The sequence below is a fragment of the Vulpes vulpes genome, chromosome 12 (assembly GCF_048418805.1).
Source record: "Vulpes vulpes isolate BD-2025 chromosome 12, VulVul3, whole genome shotgun sequence".
NCBI classification, from domain to species: domain Eukaryota; kingdom Metazoa; phylum Chordata; class Mammalia; order Carnivora; family Canidae; genus Vulpes; species Vulpes vulpes.
In genome coordinates this window covers 122,926,963-122,943,867 of record NC_132791.1, presented here as the reverse complement: position 1 = coordinate 122,943,867, position 16,905 = coordinate 122,926,963, and the positions used below count along the sequence as shown (strand labels likewise).

Genomic DNA, 16,905 nt, shown 5'->3' with positions numbered 1-16,905 from the left:
GAGGTATAGAGGATAAAGGTAAAAGGTTTAACATACATCTAAACAGAATCCCAGAAGGAGAGAATGGGGATGATACAGACAAGGCAGTATGTAAAAAAAGGACAGTTGAAACTCTTCCAGGGGTAAAATGAGTTTACTTGAAGACAAAGAGAGTCTATTAAAAAGCAGAGATTTATAAAATGGGCAGAAGACCTGAATGGGCATTTCTTTCCAAAGAAGATACGCAGATGGCCAATAGACATGTGAAAAGATGCTCAACATCATTCATCATCAGAGATATGTAAATCAAAACCACAGTTAGATATCATCTCACACCTATCAGATTGGCTACAGTCAAAAACACAAGAAACAACAAGTACTGGCGAGGATCTAGAGAAAAAGGAAACCCCATGCACCATTGGTGGGAATGCAAACTGGTGCAGTCATTGTGGAAGACAGTATGGAGGTTCCTCAAAAAATTAAAAGTAGGGATCCCTGGGTGGCGCAGCGGTTTGGCGCCTGCCTTTGGCCCAGGGCGCGATCCTGGAGACTCGGGATCGAATCCCACGTCGGGCTCCCGGTGCATGGAGCCTGCTTCTCCCTCTGCCTGTGTCTCTGCCTCTCTCTCTATCTCTCTGTGACTATCATAAATAAATAAAAATTAAAAAAAAAATTAAAAGTAGACCGACCCTATGATCCAGTAATTCCATGACTATTTACCCAAAGAATACAAAAAAACTAGTTCAAAAACATGTATGTGCTACTATGTTTATGGCAGCATTATTTACAATAGCCAGTTTATGAAAGCAGCCCAAGTGTCCTCGATAAATGAATGGATAAAGAAGACGTAGTATATATATATATATATATACAGTGAAATAGTACTAAGCCATAAAAGAGAATAAAATCTTGCCATTTGAAACAACATGAATGGAGCTGGAGGGTATAATGCTAAGTGAATAACAAACAGACTCTTGAATACAGAGAACAAACTGCTAGTTGCCATAGGCGGGGGTGTGGGGGCGGGCAGGTGTGTGGAATGGGTGAAATAGGTGAAGGAGATTAAGAGGTACAAACTTCGAGTTAAAAAATACATGTCATAGGGATGAAAAGTACAGTGCAGGAAACATAGTTGATAATATTGTAGTAACACTGTATAGTGACAGATGGTAACTACACTTAGGACATGAGCATTGAGTAATGTATAGAATTGACAAATCACCACATTGAACATCTGAAACTAATACAACATTGTGTGTTGACTCTACTTCCATAATAATTTTTTTGAAAGCAGTCAGAAAAATCATCCAAAGTATAACTGCAAGGTCAACGGCAATTATGGAAGCCAAAAGATAGTGGGGCAATATCTTTGAAGTGCTGAGAGAGGAATAACTATAAAGTTACAGTTGTGAACCTAGCAATATTATCTTTCAAGTACAAGAGAAAAAGAAATGATATTTTCGGGTAAATGAAAACTGAAACATTTTACCATTTCCAGCAGGAAAGGAGTTTTCTGAAGGATTACTTTAGAAGATAGAAAATGAATCTTAAAAAAAAAAAAATCTGGAAGAAGAGTAAGCCAAGAAAATGGTAAACATATAAGTAAAGCTACTACAGATTTAATTAATGAAATGATGACAATGAAGATGGTTAATTTGGGAAGATGTAATGAAACAAGCTAAAATGAAAGAAGATAGCATACGCATGCAAAGTAGGAGAGGGGTAGTGAGAGTTCAAGTTCTAAGGATTTTGTCATGGGGAGTTTTCAGATATTGTTGTAGTCTTTGTTAAATATGCAAGGTAAAATGTTATGGGTAACCAAAAAAAAAAAAAAAATGAAAACAGTTGCAATGATGCAACTGGCTGTCCCGCAGTGATAAGGAAGCCCGGGCAGAAGAAGGAGGAATGTAAGAAGATTCCAGGGACTGCTGGTGTATGTAGAAGAGAACGAGAGGAAAGCCGTCACAGCAGAGAGGCTGGAAGCTGTAGAAACCATGTCAGTGTAGACTGAGTTTTATCCATGATTCAAGGAAGAGGCTGGAGGCAGAGCCATTCCAGCTGAGACGGGAGCGGCTGACAGATGCTGATGGAGGATAGGGTGCTGATGCTTCTGTCCAGCAGGTGGGACATGGGCCAGCATCTCACAGAAGCCTTCCTCCTGGTCCAGCCTCGGCCAGAGCAGTTAAGGGGAGCAGGCAGGGAGAGCGAGTGGGAGAAGAGACACACCCTGTGTGCACAGAGGAGGCCCAAGCAGAAGCCAGAGCATGGAGGCTTTGGTCCGGGCCTCTGGAGAGACACCCAGCCAGACATGGCTGGAACTTGGAGGGAAACTCTGAAGAGGATGAGCCCCGGCAATGTGGGGCAATGTGCCCAAACCCAAGTGCTTTATGTTTCATCACTGCCTCCTTTCCTTCGTATGGAAGATGTAGGGCACCCCAATCTGCACCCACCTCTGACCCTTCCTGCCCCAGGTTTCCTTCTGCCACTTAAAAGTGTTAACTTCTTATACAGCAAGACACAGAAATCAGAACAGGTTTAGAGGAACATGCCATAGATTTGAAGGGGCATGAAGATGAATCTGAGTGGTAACAGCTAACACTTACTTCCTACTTGCTCTATGCCAGGAACTATCCTAAGCACTTGGCATATAGGATATCATTTAATCTCAGGTGCCCAAGATCACACAGCTACTAAGAGGCAGAGCTGGGATTCAAACACATATACTCTGGTTCCAGAGTCTTCACTCAAAGAACCTGTGATCCTTCTAAGAGGCACGGAGCCCAAAGTGGGGCTTGAACTCACAGCTCTGAAATTAAATCCTGAGATCAAGAGTCGGACGCTTAACCGACTGAACCCCCCAGGTGCCCCATGGTTGGAGGATTAGTCTGCCTGGAAAGACTGAATGCCACTTTAGTGCTATGAACTGGATACCTGTGACCTCTCAGAATTCATATGTTAAGGCCTTAAGCCTCAAGTGATGGTATTTGGAAATGGGGCCTTTGGGAGGTAATTAGGTTGTGAGGGTGGAGCCCTTATGAATGGGATTAGTGCCTTCATAGGAGAGACACGTGAGAGAGATAAGCTCTCTTCCCACTACATAAAGACACAGTGAGAAGCCAGATGGGTGCAAACCAGGAGGAGGGCCCCCAACAAGAACCCAATCCCTTGGGCACACTTTCAGCCTCCAGGCCTGGGAGACATGTTTCTTGCTCAAGCCACCCAGTCTATGGCATCTGGTAGAGCAGCCCAAACTGATGAAGACGGTTGGGGAAATGATGGGTTCTCTTCTAATATGTGAAGGGCCATACATGGAAGAAGTGTGTGTGGACCTAAAAGATGAGAAAAAAGAAATTTATTCCCTTCTGCCGGCTTTGTGACAGTCAGTAGTGCCCAGAGGAGAAACGGACTTTCTGAGAGGGTGCTGGTTTCCGCAGCCCTAAAGGCTAACTGCACCCAGCGTTAATAATGTGGACAGGAATTTGGCATCAAGTGGATGGTTGCAAAAGGCTCTCTATTAAATCTCTTCCAATTTTTGAGTCTATAGTGCTGTGAGGGACAGGAGCTCAGATCCAAAGAATTAGATGTTGAGGACTCTTAACTCTTCCAACAGCTATTTTTTCTTACATAACTTTGTTCCCATGTATTGTGGAGCCAAAATTTGCAATTGTATATTTTAGGACTCTGCACACCAGGATACCCTTCCTTCAGAGGTCAGCTTTAGCATCACCCTTCCCGCCGCCCCCCCTCCCCGGATGTGTTCCCCACCTCATCCCTAATACCAGCTTAGGTGGCCCCTCACTCCATCTCCCCACCACCACCGCCACGTCACTCCTCACACTACACAGCATTGTCTGTTTCATCATCAGTAACTATGTTAGTTTCCTAGGGCCACAATAGCAAAGCACCACAAATCTGGGGGAGAGGAGCAGGTGGAGGGAGGCTTAAAGTGACAAAAATGAATTGCCTCACAGTCTGGAGTCTAGAAGTCCAAAATCAAGGTGTCAGCAGGGCCAGCCTCCCTCTGAAGGCTCTAAGGGAGCATAATCTCCCTGCCTCTTCTAGCTGCTGGTGGTTGTGGATTCTTAGCCTGACATTGTATCATTCAAATTTCTGCCTCTCTTTACATGGCTTCACCCCTCTGGGTCTGGGTCCCTGTGTGTCTTTCTCCTCTTAGAAGGACACTGGTCATATTGAATTTAGGGCCCACCCCAAATTCACTATGACATCATCTTAATTTAACTGGTTATATCTTCAAAGATCCTATTTCCAAATAAGGTCATATTGACAGGTACTAGGGATTAGGACTTCCAGTTATCTTTTAAGGGAGCATAATTCAACAGACAACATGCCCCAACTTCCCATGATCACTGTGACTGTGGGTTCTTTGAGGACTGGGTCTTTATTCCACATATTTTTGCATCTACTATGAACCACATTCCATTCTGGGCACTGAGCACAAGCCATGGTTGAAGGCCCCTACCCTTGGTGGAGCTTTGATTCTGCATGAAGGCAGACAGTGACCACTGAATGTTGAAGCCAAATGCCAAGCATAGGTATGTATGTCTGCATGTATATAAATCACTTGACCTATATTTCATATTAACAGAAACAGTACAAAACAAAAGACAAATTATTCCATTTCATCTAGCCTGTGCTTTTTGGCATGTTTACCAGAATCTAACTTTGGTTTCTCTCTGTCACTTGTAAAACTTTGTTCTCTCATACGTGAATTTTTTTAAGATTCATTCATTAATTAAGTTTAATTCAATTTTAAAATATAGCTTATTAGTTTCAGAGGTAGAGTTCAGTGATTCATCATTCTTCTATAACACCCAGTGCTCATTACATCATGTGCCCTCCTTAATGTCCATCACCCAGCTATCCCATCCCCCATCCCCTCTATTTATTTATTAGAGGGGGGGGGAGAGCGTGTGAGCAGAGGTGGGGGACAGAGGGAGAGGGAAAGAATCTCAAGCAGACTCCCCCCTCTACCCTCTGAGTGCCTGAGATCATGACCAAGTGGAAATCAAGAGCTGGATGCTCAACCAACTCAGCCACCCAGGTGCCCCCAATAATCGAATTCTTAATTGGGGTTGCTCTCCCAGTTTAACCCCCAAATAATGTTTCTTAGTATCAGAAAAAAAGCTTGTAAAATGTATCCCTGATCTTTTATTTTTAATTCAAACTTGCAACTAAAGAAAACACTTGCTCTCTCTTTTGCCTTCCAGAGCAGTGTCAGCAACTCCCAGTCTCCATTTGCTCAGATGCCAGGTGAGTACTTGAGCTCAATGAGCTGTTAATTAATTCCCTTTTGAGTTTCAGGGAGGCATCGGAGCTTCCATTCCTTTATGACAGCACTTCTGAAATTTTACTTTTTCAAACCAGCTATTTTTAAAATATAAAATCAGTGAAGACAGACCTAATTCAGTCATTCCTGAATCCAGAGCTCATTCTGTATTGAAGGCAGCCTTTCCATCTGTTGTCCAGCAGAAGCTTACTGAGCAGAAGCAGTAGCAATTAGGCCCTTGATACAACTTTAAAATGTCTAAAATTCTGGCACCAGGATCTGATAGATTATGCACCTGCCTTAAAACAGGAGAGAGACCAGTGGGCAGATGGAGGAACTACTTTCAGGTGCTTGCTATCTGTCAGGCACTTAGATAAGCATCTGGCATTCATTTCAATACATATGTCTCATTAAATATTCCTGCAGGGATGGGATAGGGGCATTCTTATTTTTAGTACTACCGCTGGGACTCTCATACACGTGCATGCACATGCACACACACGTACACACACACACACTCCTTTCAGATCCCACACTCAGAAGCACCATAGACTTTCTCAATAATGTTAGTATGCTTCAGAGCTGGATAGAAAAGTAATAAGAGCAATAGGAGATCTCACATGTCCAAATGTCTCCATGTTGTGTTTTCCAATCATGTTTACCATCCCTGGAATCTGGTTACATCTGCTCCCTTTTTAAAAAATATTTTATTTACTTATCCATGAGGGACACAGAGAGAGGCAGAGACATAGGTAGAGGGAGAAGCAGGCTCCTTGTGGGGAGCCCAATACAGGACTCAATCCCAGCACCCCAGGATCATGACCTGAGCCAAAGGCAGATGCTCAACCACTTAGCCACCCAGGTGTCCCATCTGCTTCCTTCTATAGAAAGACATTTTTGCAACTTCTTTTACGATCTCAAATTATTCCTCCCCTTTTTAAGGAGAAAAATATATGCTTACAAGAGCACAGGATTTTTTTTTTTCTTGGTGGTTGTTTTTATTTGGAAATGGAAAGCAAAGACATGAGGTCCTGGAAGCCTTGTTTACATATTCTTCATTCTCTTCTCGGTCTTAATCACTCCCTTGGATATAAATTCACAGCATGAAACAGAATTTTATTTATTGATATTAATTTTCATTTGCATAGATTTTTTTCTTCTATGGAAGCATGCTTATGATGAAACCCCTATCCGCAGCTTTCAAATTCATGAGCAGATTAGAAGTTTGGGGCTATAGAATTTAAGATGAAAGTAGAGTGAATAGAATTTCCTGTAAGTTTCTACAGGGAATTTTGATTTCCTCTGAATCAATGAATAAATTTACATATAATTGTTGAACACGGTATTATACTACTGGATTCACAACAAATGTATAAGACATAAGCTCTGTCCCCATGGAGCTGGCAGGTGGATTGGAAAGAGGGTTGTAGCTCAGGTGAGGGAGTAGTGAACATAATAGAAAGTGCCACACCACGTGGCAAGGGCCAAAGTGCCAAGTAAGTGGAATATTGCATGATGGTGTCATGATAACAAAGGAGAATGGTCTCCTCTCCCTGTGGATGAGTATGCGGAGTGGGTGGGGACAGAGTCCACAAGAGGACCACTCTGGCTGGGAGAAGGTAAGGACGACAAGCACCTGCATCCTCCTCTCTTCAGCCTTTTTGTGACTTCCGGGTGTAGATCTTAGCTGATTAGATCATCCACCAGCAGCTGGAATGATTAAACCAGTCATTTTACAGGGCTCGAGTCCATGTCCCCGGATATGTTCTAAATGATGAAGTGTTTCCCACTGCAGCTGAGCTATAGAGTCTCAAAGTCTTTAGCAAACACCTCTCTTCCCTCATGGGACAATCTCCCTGGCGTTGCCATAATTGAGACTCTTCTTAGCTTCAGCTTCTTCCTCTGTGTTCACCAAGGGAAACTTTCTGTGCGAGGTATTCTGTTCCCACGCCCTCTGAGGGCCCAGGGGAGCCGAGTCAGGGACCAGGCCCGGACACAAGAGGGCAGCAAATAACATGAGACTCATCAAAGCCAGAACACACATTTTTTTTTCATAGTCCTCTGAGTTGATTGCCCAGAAACTGTCATCCCAAAAGCAATCGAGCCATGTTTTGATGCCTGCCAGGTACAAGACATCCGCTAAAATGTCAGTATACAAAGAAGTAGAAGCAGCATACAGCCTGCCTCTGATTTGGGGTGGGATTGCAGCATCAAGGTGTCTAGAGATACTGAATCTCAGATGATCCTCCTATTATTAACAGTCCTGTGTCAATGGGGACCGAGCTCAGAAGCTAGGGAAAAAGACACTTCACTCGATATAGTGTAAACGGCAAGGGATTTCTTTTCTCTTTTCACCCCAACTTGTCCTAGCGCAGTAACTGGAACACAGAAAGTGCATCATGCATGCTGAGCAAGTGAATGAGTAGAGCATCTCGAATGAACTCCTCTCCAAAGGCAGAGTGAACTGGAAACTATTAGCTATTTGGGCTGGACCAGTTAAAAGAGGCAATGCAGCAATCTTTAATGCTTTTCGAGACCTCTCTGTATCTAAATGTTTGCCTCGGTGTCCGGCCTGCATTAGGACAGATTCCCGCGAGGAAAGCCCCAGCTGCAACAGATACCCCCGCACTTCCCACGGGGAAATTTCCGCACGTGTGTTTTTCCTTTGGCAACAGGCTCACCGGTGACGTCAGGTTACTACGGTGTCCGGAGATCTTTCCTCTCGGACTCGGACTTCCACAGCCCTAAACAGCTCGCAAACGACGTGTGCACCTCCAGCTCGGCGGCCAAGCCCTTCGCCTGCGAGTCCCCCGCGGCGCCCGGCCCCGCGGGGCTCCTGGACGCCTACTTCCCCGAGCCCTACGCGGACCCCCGGCCCCCAGGGCTGCCCCCCAGCGCCGGCTCTCTGCTCGGCGCCTCGGCCCTGCCACCGCTCCTGCCGCCGCCCTTCCCGGGGGACCCCTCGCACTTGGTGCTGGTGAGTATGCAGGCGCCCCACCGCCGGGAGGCAGGGGGGCTGGGCTCTCGCGCACCTGCGCACCTGCGCGGGGCAACCAGGTGGAAGCCGGAGCTGGCCCGCCCCGCACCCCACGCTCACCTGCCTGCGGCTGCTCCCCCAGCAAGCGCTCCGAGGGGCCTCCCTGGAGGACCCACGGGCTTGGACGGGACCACCGTTTATACCCATTTTGTTAGTGCGCTGCTGATCTTGCCAGATGTTCCCCCATCGCTCCTTCCACACGCAAGGAAAGAGCCCCGAAGTTCATCTCCCACATGACTAGGCTGTAACATACCTGAACGGGGAAAATCAGGGGTCCTTCCCTCCGGGTCCCCAGGCCGCCCCTCCCCACCGTATTTCTACCCTATAGAATCTTGTTCCCCACCCCCACCCCAGTCTTAACAAAGAGGTGAGTTCATAAAGATCTGAAGAACACTAAAACCCATGTTGCAGCAAACTGTAAAGCCTTCCACTACAAAGGAATGAATCTCTAAGGATGGGAATTTAGACCAAAGAGGGAATGGAGGGAGGTGGGAATTAACATTATTGAGCACCTACTCCAGCCAGGAACTTCCTTTGTTCATTTAATACTTGCAACAACTTGGGATATGCTTATTAAAGCCCCATTTTGCAGATGAGCAAAGTGAGGTACTCAGAGTCAGGAAGGTAATAACTGGTGCAGCCATGAAATGAACCCAGATCTTTCCCCCTCCAAGCCTAGGGAAGTTTCTACCTCTTGATTCAGGGAGTGCAAAGGCCCATCAGGTAGTTTAGAGACCTACTCCTTTCAGGAGTAGCTGGAGCAGATGTCCCCACTGCAGAAGGGGGATTCTGGGATCCCCTGTATTGTGCAACTCGAAAGGAATGCAAGACATAGTACATTGGAAATGGCAAAATGCTGTATAAATGTTCCTTCTATTGTTCTCTTATTTTACTCATTTAATGTTTTCTGGGGAATAGAAGATAGATAGATGATAGATGATAGATAGATATATCTAATGCTAGAGTAAGAAAGGAACTAAAAACTCTCATGGCTGGTGTTCAGACATCAGAGGGAACAGCAGCCTGCTAAGGAGGCTGGAACGGCAGACGGAGGATACCAAGTCCACCGTGGAAGCTGCCAGTGTTGGTGAGGAAATCTGTCCACATCAGAGTATCAACCCAACAACTAACCCCAGTGACCTTTCCATTTTCTTCAGAGGGACTCATGGGAGCAAACAGTGCCTGATGGTCTCAGCCAGACAGACCTCGTGCCCGCCGACACCCTGCAGACCCTGCCACCCAGCACAGGTTGCCTCTCCCAGATGGAGTCGGGGAGCACCACCCAGCACAGGAGCTCAAGCTGGGGGTCCCCCCTAGCTGGGGCTCAGTCCTACTCACTGCACATGCTGGAGGATCTGTACCATGTGCCAGGGTACCCGACACCACCCCCCTATCCCTTCACCCCTTTCATGACGATGTCCAACGAGCTACCACACAAGGCCGTGCCCCTGTCCCCAGAAGAGGGCACAGACACCTCCAGCCTTCAGGACCCTTCTTCATGGACCAAAGAAGATGGGAGCTTGGCGTGGGGGTCATACGAATGCCGCAGAGCTTACTGAGGGGTGCACCAAAGGACTTCTCCTGTGCTTTTCTTGGAGCTGAGTTTTGTATTTAACAGATTGTTTTCAGTGTGTTTCCAGCTCATTCAGAACTGGATTTTCAGAATAGGCCATCATGCCACCCTTTGTTAACGGACCATGGCATTTATTTGTAATCCTCCCTCCCATCGCTCCACTGAAACACAACATAATGTTAATTCAGGATATCAAGGACTATATTCTAGTGAGACATCTGATAGTCATGTGTTTTTGGAACTTTAGTAACCCATCACATTCTGAATTTCTGTTATCTTTGAAATGTCATTTTTAGCGCTCATATTTTTTCTTAAATTACATTAAAAATTTTGTGCAGATCATGAAATATACTGATTTTTCCATTCAGTTTTTCTTAGTTATGAACTGAGTGTGTTCTATAAGAGGGAACACAGAGAATATAGTATAGATTAGGGCTCATAAAATAAAACTCATTTTATACCACACGATTTTAAAGAAGAAAGTATTGGGGTGCCGGGGTAGCTCAGTCAGTTGAGCATCCAACTCTTGATTTTGGCTCAGGTCATGATCTTGGGGGTGTGGAATCAAGCCCCATATCAGGCTCCACACTCAGCACAGAGTCTGCCTGGGATTCTCTCTCTCCTTCTTCCTCTGCCCCTCCCCACCCTTCCTGAGACCTCTAGTCCCTCTTGACTCAATGCCTTTCCCTTCCATCTCCTGGGGGCCCATTGCTCTCATTTTCCACCTGGTTGTCTAAAGCCACTCAATACTCTTTCCATCACATCATCTGTGCCCCATGCTCTACCTCAGCCATGTAGGAGTCTAGAAAAAACAAATAAAGACATTAATTCACACTTAGAAGTGACTAATGGATACTCCTCCTTCTCTGTGCCTTCATGGATATTTTCTGGTTAACCAAATACACTCCCAATTTATGGAGTGCCCACAGAAACGCTTGGATACAGACCCTCCTGGGAGCCCCGCAGGAGCAGATCAAGAAGGAACACTGTTGGTGCCCAGACATTGGGCTGCCCTCTCCCAGGTCCCCTGCCTTACTTCCTCCCTTGCACTACACCCTGTCATGGCCTGATCTTTACTTTGCTCAAAATTAGCTCTTCGAGGGAAGGGGTAAATCTCCACTGTGGGCAAGAAAGCTGCTCTTCCTTAAGTCCTGTGAGACTTGAAACCTCAGTCCTGGTCCCAGGATCTTTGGCAGAGCCATCTGTCATCTGGGCCCCTGCCTCAGAAAGAAGAGATCTGGCCTGTCTTTAGATTTAGGGGTCTTCACAAGGGTCTTCAAAAGCCATTTTTCCAAGTTGGTTGTATAAATTTCATGATAATCACAGTCATCTGCTGCTTACTAAGTAGGATACAACACAATACTGGTGTGTAAACTATAAATATGTGTCCACATCACTTTAACTTCTGTTTGATTACAACACTAAATGTGAGACAAGCTCATTTCCCTTAGTTTGCTCTTCTCACTTACCATGTTCATCTTCTCACAACCTAAGGACGTGCTGGCTCTCAGGTAAGTAGAGCTCAGCAACCAGACCTCAGAATGGAGGTCAATGCAGTGATCGCAGTGCAGTCTACATTCTTCTTAAAGCCCTTCCTGGTGCTTCACAAAACTAATTTACAAGAAAGGAGACATACACAGGCCTGTACTGCATCTAGTACCCATTTCAGTTACCCTATTTAAAGGGTGTGGGTATGTGGGGAGTGGTATATGATTTTTAGGAATTCTAGTTAGCTTGACAATGTGTTTCGATATTATTACATACATTTCAATTTGGTTCTGGTTTATCCTGGGAATTGACAATCCTTTGTCAAAAAAAATGAAACCAAGTTACAAAATTATGACACAGAAATTAATCCTATTCTCTATCCCGTTTCCCACTCAAGTATTTCTATGTCCTACTGCACATGGGGGACTTATTGCACCTTGTTATAATAACACACATACCAGCCAGCATCAGAAAAAAAAAATACACATCCTCCTCTCCCTTTCTTCCTTAAACCTGCCACCCTCAGGCTCATAACTTTCCTGGGGAAAGCAGGGAAAATTAGAGTTCTCAGGTTCAAAACACGAGATTCTTTTGGGTCCTTTAAGGTTTAAGGTAAGCAGAGATTATGATAGCAAGTATAAGTTAGTTACCCAGGAAAGCTGACTAGATAATAATGTCAAGAAAAAACAGAAAGCAAATTTACCTGCGCAAAAACTGCAATATACACAATTCTCCCCCCAAATCACTGGAAACAGACACTATAGCATGTAGTTGAGAGTGTTTGTGTTCCTCTTATAATGTTATGCAAAGCCCAAAGAATGAAAGAAAACCACATCTTCACCTCGTTTGTTTTATAAATGCTCTTAAATAAGCATTATGACTTGCTACACCTCGGTTAATAATAGAAATATGAAGGTACTACTGTGGTAGGGGAGGAAATTCTCTAGTATCATGAAGTACAAGAGTTCTCTGCAAGAAATTCCACAAAGAGAAAAAAATTCCTCATCCAAATAGTAAAACATACATTTACATAGTACAGATAGATGTACCACACACACACACACACACACACACACACACATTACTAGTATCATTGTGCTCCCTTTTTATTATGTAAACCTAAATAATACACTCACAAGAAATAAAACATCAGTAACACTTAAAAAACTGAAATAACTACTGATGGATCCAAATTTAAGTTCCCTTGCATTATGAAGAATCTACCAACCACACACCAAAATCATATTTCTTTAGGTTCTGTCTCAAGTATCCTTTCTATTTAAAACATTACACTGTTTCTTTACAGACCATATTCATTAACTACCAACTCTAGCAATCCTAAATGCAAATTCATCCATGCTGGCTAAAGGGTAAGTCTCTGACCAGTCTCATCAAGCAGAGGACCCATGAATGGCTCAGTAATGTGTCTCTAGCATCCGGCTCAGTGTCCAGCATTTTCTAGATGCTCAGGAAAATCTTTGTTAAATTGAACTAAAATTATACCACAATAATGATTAACTCGGGGGATCCCTGGGTGGCTCAGCTGTTTGGCGCCTGCCTTTGGCCCAGGGCGCGATCCTGGAGTCCCGGGATCGAGTCCCACATCGAGCTCCCTGCATGGAGCCTGCTTCTCCCTCTGCCTGTGTCTCTGCCTCTCTTTCTCTCTCTCTGTCTATAATAAATAAATAAATAAATAAATAAATAAATAAATAAATAATCTTTAAAAAATGATTAACTCTTTAGACTCTAACACTATGGGTGACAACTCTCTGAGACTGATGTATAAGAAAATGTTATCATGTTTAAAATTTCACATTAGCCATATTCTCCACAAATGTTGGTAGTAGTAGTGGATACTGTACATTAGTGGTAATAATATATTTAAGATGATTGGCTCAGTATTTTTAAGTGTCCCTAAGAAGGACTACTACTGAAGTTTGATGGGGTACAGAAAAAAATGTTTATATATTCACTTAGTATCTACATGTACTATAATATGTTGCTAAGAAATCTTATAAATAAAAGTTATTCAACATTGAGTGTTATCTCTGGTGTGATTAAAACAAATATGATTGGGGCACCTGGTGGCTCAGTCTATTAAGTGTCTGCCTTCGGCTCAGGTCATGATCCCAGGGTCTTGGGATGGAGCTCCATGTTGGGCTCCTTGCTCAGCCAAGGGTCTGCTTCTCCTTCTCACCCTCACTCTCCCTCTGTTCTCTCTCTTTCTCTCAAATAAATAAATAAAATCTTTAAAAAAATAAAACAATGTTGATAAATGGATAAGGAGCTAAATCCCTAAAGATCAGTCTAAATAAATAAGAAGAAAATCTTCTAATATTATCTGTAAATGATGATGCCATGTTTTCTTTGATCTTTGATACAGAAGTGTCCTCTACTCTTAACCTCTGATAAATAAGATGCGTGGATTTGCAATATGCTACATCATTGCTAGTCTATTACAAGCCAAAAGAGAACAGTAAAAAACCTTCACAGTTCCAAAAGGAAGAAAATGTGGACAAAACAAAGAATATTCAAGAATTAGCTCTTTTGCATTAGAGAAACTGAAAAATACCTCTACTGACCTTCTTCCTGATGAAACATCTCGAGTAGAACGATCCAAACGTTTAATGTTTGGTAAATTAATTTAGTCATAAATGAAAGATCACTCAATTGTTTTCTTTCTTAACCTTGGTAATATATTCATAGGTTTTTATCACAGTCATCTTCATATGTTTTTGTATGTCTCAGATATTGCATAATAAAAATGTTTTAAGTAAAGGGTGAACTTTTCAAGCAGTGTCTGACAGTATTTTCCTTACTTAAATGACAAATTACCAAATACTTATTCGCTACAGAAGCCTCTTAAGGAAAAGTTAAAACTTTGGCTACGTTTTATGATTAAGAAACTGAGTTACCACAAATCATTAGACAACCTCCATCTGTAAGTCTTCCTGGTCATTGGACCCAACAGTCACTCTGGGACCAGGAAAGACTTCTTTCTACCATATTTTTGGAACCTGATATTACCCACAAGTTTTGGTAACAGTGTCCCAAAGCCAAAATGACAAAGGAACTTTGCATTAATAAAGAGAATTTTAGAGCTGCAGTCAAATGTGGAGGGAATAAAACTCCCCCTTTTTCCTTATACCAAAAGTCTTTTCATATTCATGATATCTCCTACTTTGGGGGAAAAAATATAATACTCTGCAGTGTCATTTGCATATGAAAGCCTGCCAAAAAAATTTCAGCTAAATACTCCACTTAAAACTTTAAAAATAAATGCATTCTCTTCCCATTATTCTGGGTGCTCAGTGACTCTAAGAAGGTCAATGACAAACTAGAGGGTTTCTGAAGTCGGGGGCTCAGAGATCTGAAAAAATATAATATGTGAAAAATTAGAGAAACTACAGATAATAAGCCTCAGAAAGAAATGGCTGGGGGCATGGGGCAGGGCTGGGCATGACTTCTTCAGGCTTAGCACTGGGCCTGGCCAGAGTATATGCTGTTAAGAGAATGAATCAGCGAATGAACCAGACAGACTCTTGGTGGAGAAGCAGTGGTATGGAAGTGGGAGAACAGGTATCTCATGTTATTTACAGAGCAGTTGATGGAAGAAACCAGGACTTATTTTTCTTTGTGTTCCTGATATCATGGCTGCTACATAGTTGGTGCACAATTAATACCTTATTGGATTTTAGCTCAATCAATGATCATTCTATGTAAATGGTGGAAAAGGCTCCCTTACAAAGACTGAGCCCCCACTTCCTCAACACAAGTCCACCATGGGCCAGGAGCTCAGCCAAGCAGTGGAGGGAGCCAGAGGCAGGATGACCACCAGCAGGGACACTGGAAAAAGACTCTAAGTCACTCTCAGCACCTCAGAGCTCCCTTTCAACATGCAAGCATCAGGACCCTGTGTTATGTTTTTAAGCAAGTGAGCTTGTTAAAGCCTGTTGAAAGCTTGCAACTTTTTTTTTTTCAGTCTTTTATTAAAAATCCCAGAATGATTATCAGAACTTCAGGGCAGACAACCGGAGGTGACAATGCCCCCCAGTCAGAGAAGCACAAACTGTTAATTAGCTTAATGCACAGCTCACCCTGTCTTCCAGCCAGTCTCCCCTTCAGGGATCTGGTGCCCCCAGTCTTTACAGAATACTTTGAAGACAGTATGCTGCCCTGCCTTAGTCTCCTCACACACCCTGACAGCAAAACAAACAGAACATCAAAATACTTTCACATGCACAACAATGACAAGTGTGTTTGCCTGTCTCACAGACAGCATTTTTCCAATGCTGGTCACAACTCATTAGTGCATCAACAAATTATCTTTGTGACTCCCAACTGACATACATTTTTCATAAATAGCACGAAATGGAAAAGATTGGAGAGGAAATGTCAGAATGCTTCATATACAGGGGTGTACACTGTTTCATGAGAAGTTTATTTTTTTAATATTTTTTATTTATTTATTCATGACAGACACACAGAGAGAGAGAGAGAGAGAGAGAGATTGAGACAGGCAGAGGGAGAAGCAGGCTCCATGCAAGGAGCCTGACATGGGACTCGATCCCGGGTCTCCAGGATCACGCTCCTAGCTGAAGGTGTCACTAAACCACTGGGCCACTGGGGCTGCCCATGTTTCATGAAAAGTTTAATAAACATGTAAATATTACTGTATAGTATGTGAACATGTAAAATGAAATCATTGTGGATTGAAGTCAAGAAAGTTTGAAAGCCTCTGATGTAAAAGATCAAGAAGACAACAATGATAATGAAGAGAAAGAGCTTTAGCACCAGATTTACCAAAGCTTGAGACCCAATCCTGCCATTTATGTGCTTAATAACCTTGGGCATGTTGCTTACCCCTCTGAGCCTCAGCTGGGAAATGGGAGGCCATACAATACGGTGCCTGATATCCAATAAATACTCGATAAATGACAACTTTTAGAAAAAAAGTCTCCTGTGAGGATCATCCAACTCCATGGGGTCTTTGGGGGTAGATCTGGTTGCTTTAGGCCTCATGACACACGCAGATCTGTAGGAAAGATTCACGGGACTCATTAGAAAAGACCCTCCTCTGCACTCACAAGCATGATGTCTGAATGTTAAATATCTGTGCTGGGGTTTTGCAATTACAGAAACAAATTATAGGAAACAAAGCTCCTTCATATTGGGGTAAAAACTGGGAGACGTTATTTCTCAAAACAGGGCTCAGGCATGAGGAAACTCAGTTTTCTGAAATTGCTTGCCAGCAACAGCAATGGAACATCCATCTCAAGAGCAGGGGCCAACACAGAAGCCCTCAGAACTGCGGCTATGGCTCAGGCAGAGGCTGCTCAAGAAAGGGACAGGGTTCTTCACTGTCTGTACAGACCCTGTGATTTCCAAGGACCCCATCTCTCATGGTCCAATCTCCGCCTGCTTTCAGCAAGTACCATGTAGCCAATCAGTGGCATGAGCTTCAGTGATGTTGTCAAGGGAACTCGGTGGCCTCCACAAACCACTGCCCATCTCCACAGAAGAGGAGAGGTTAGCAAGGAA

At 43.6% G+C, this 16,905-nt stretch overlaps 1 protein-coding gene across 1 annotated transcript in view; it reads left to right on the top strand.

The window, feature by feature from the left end:
- POU2AF2 (POU class 2 homeobox associating factor 2) overlaps positions 1-10,223 on the top strand; it is a 36,024-nt gene extending 25,801 nt beyond the window's left edge. Inside the window, exons 3-5 of the mRNA XM_072729842.1 lie at positions 5,208-5,250; positions 7,942-8,243; positions 9,461-10,223. Coding sequence (XP_072585943.1) covers positions 5,208-5,250; positions 7,942-8,243; positions 9,461-9,862 — 747 coding nt within the window. The 3' untranslated portion in view covers positions 9,863-10,223. The remainder of the gene's footprint in view (positions 1-5,207; positions 5,251-7,941; positions 8,244-9,460) is intronic.
- Positions 10,224-16,905: the final 6,682 nt, after the last annotated feature.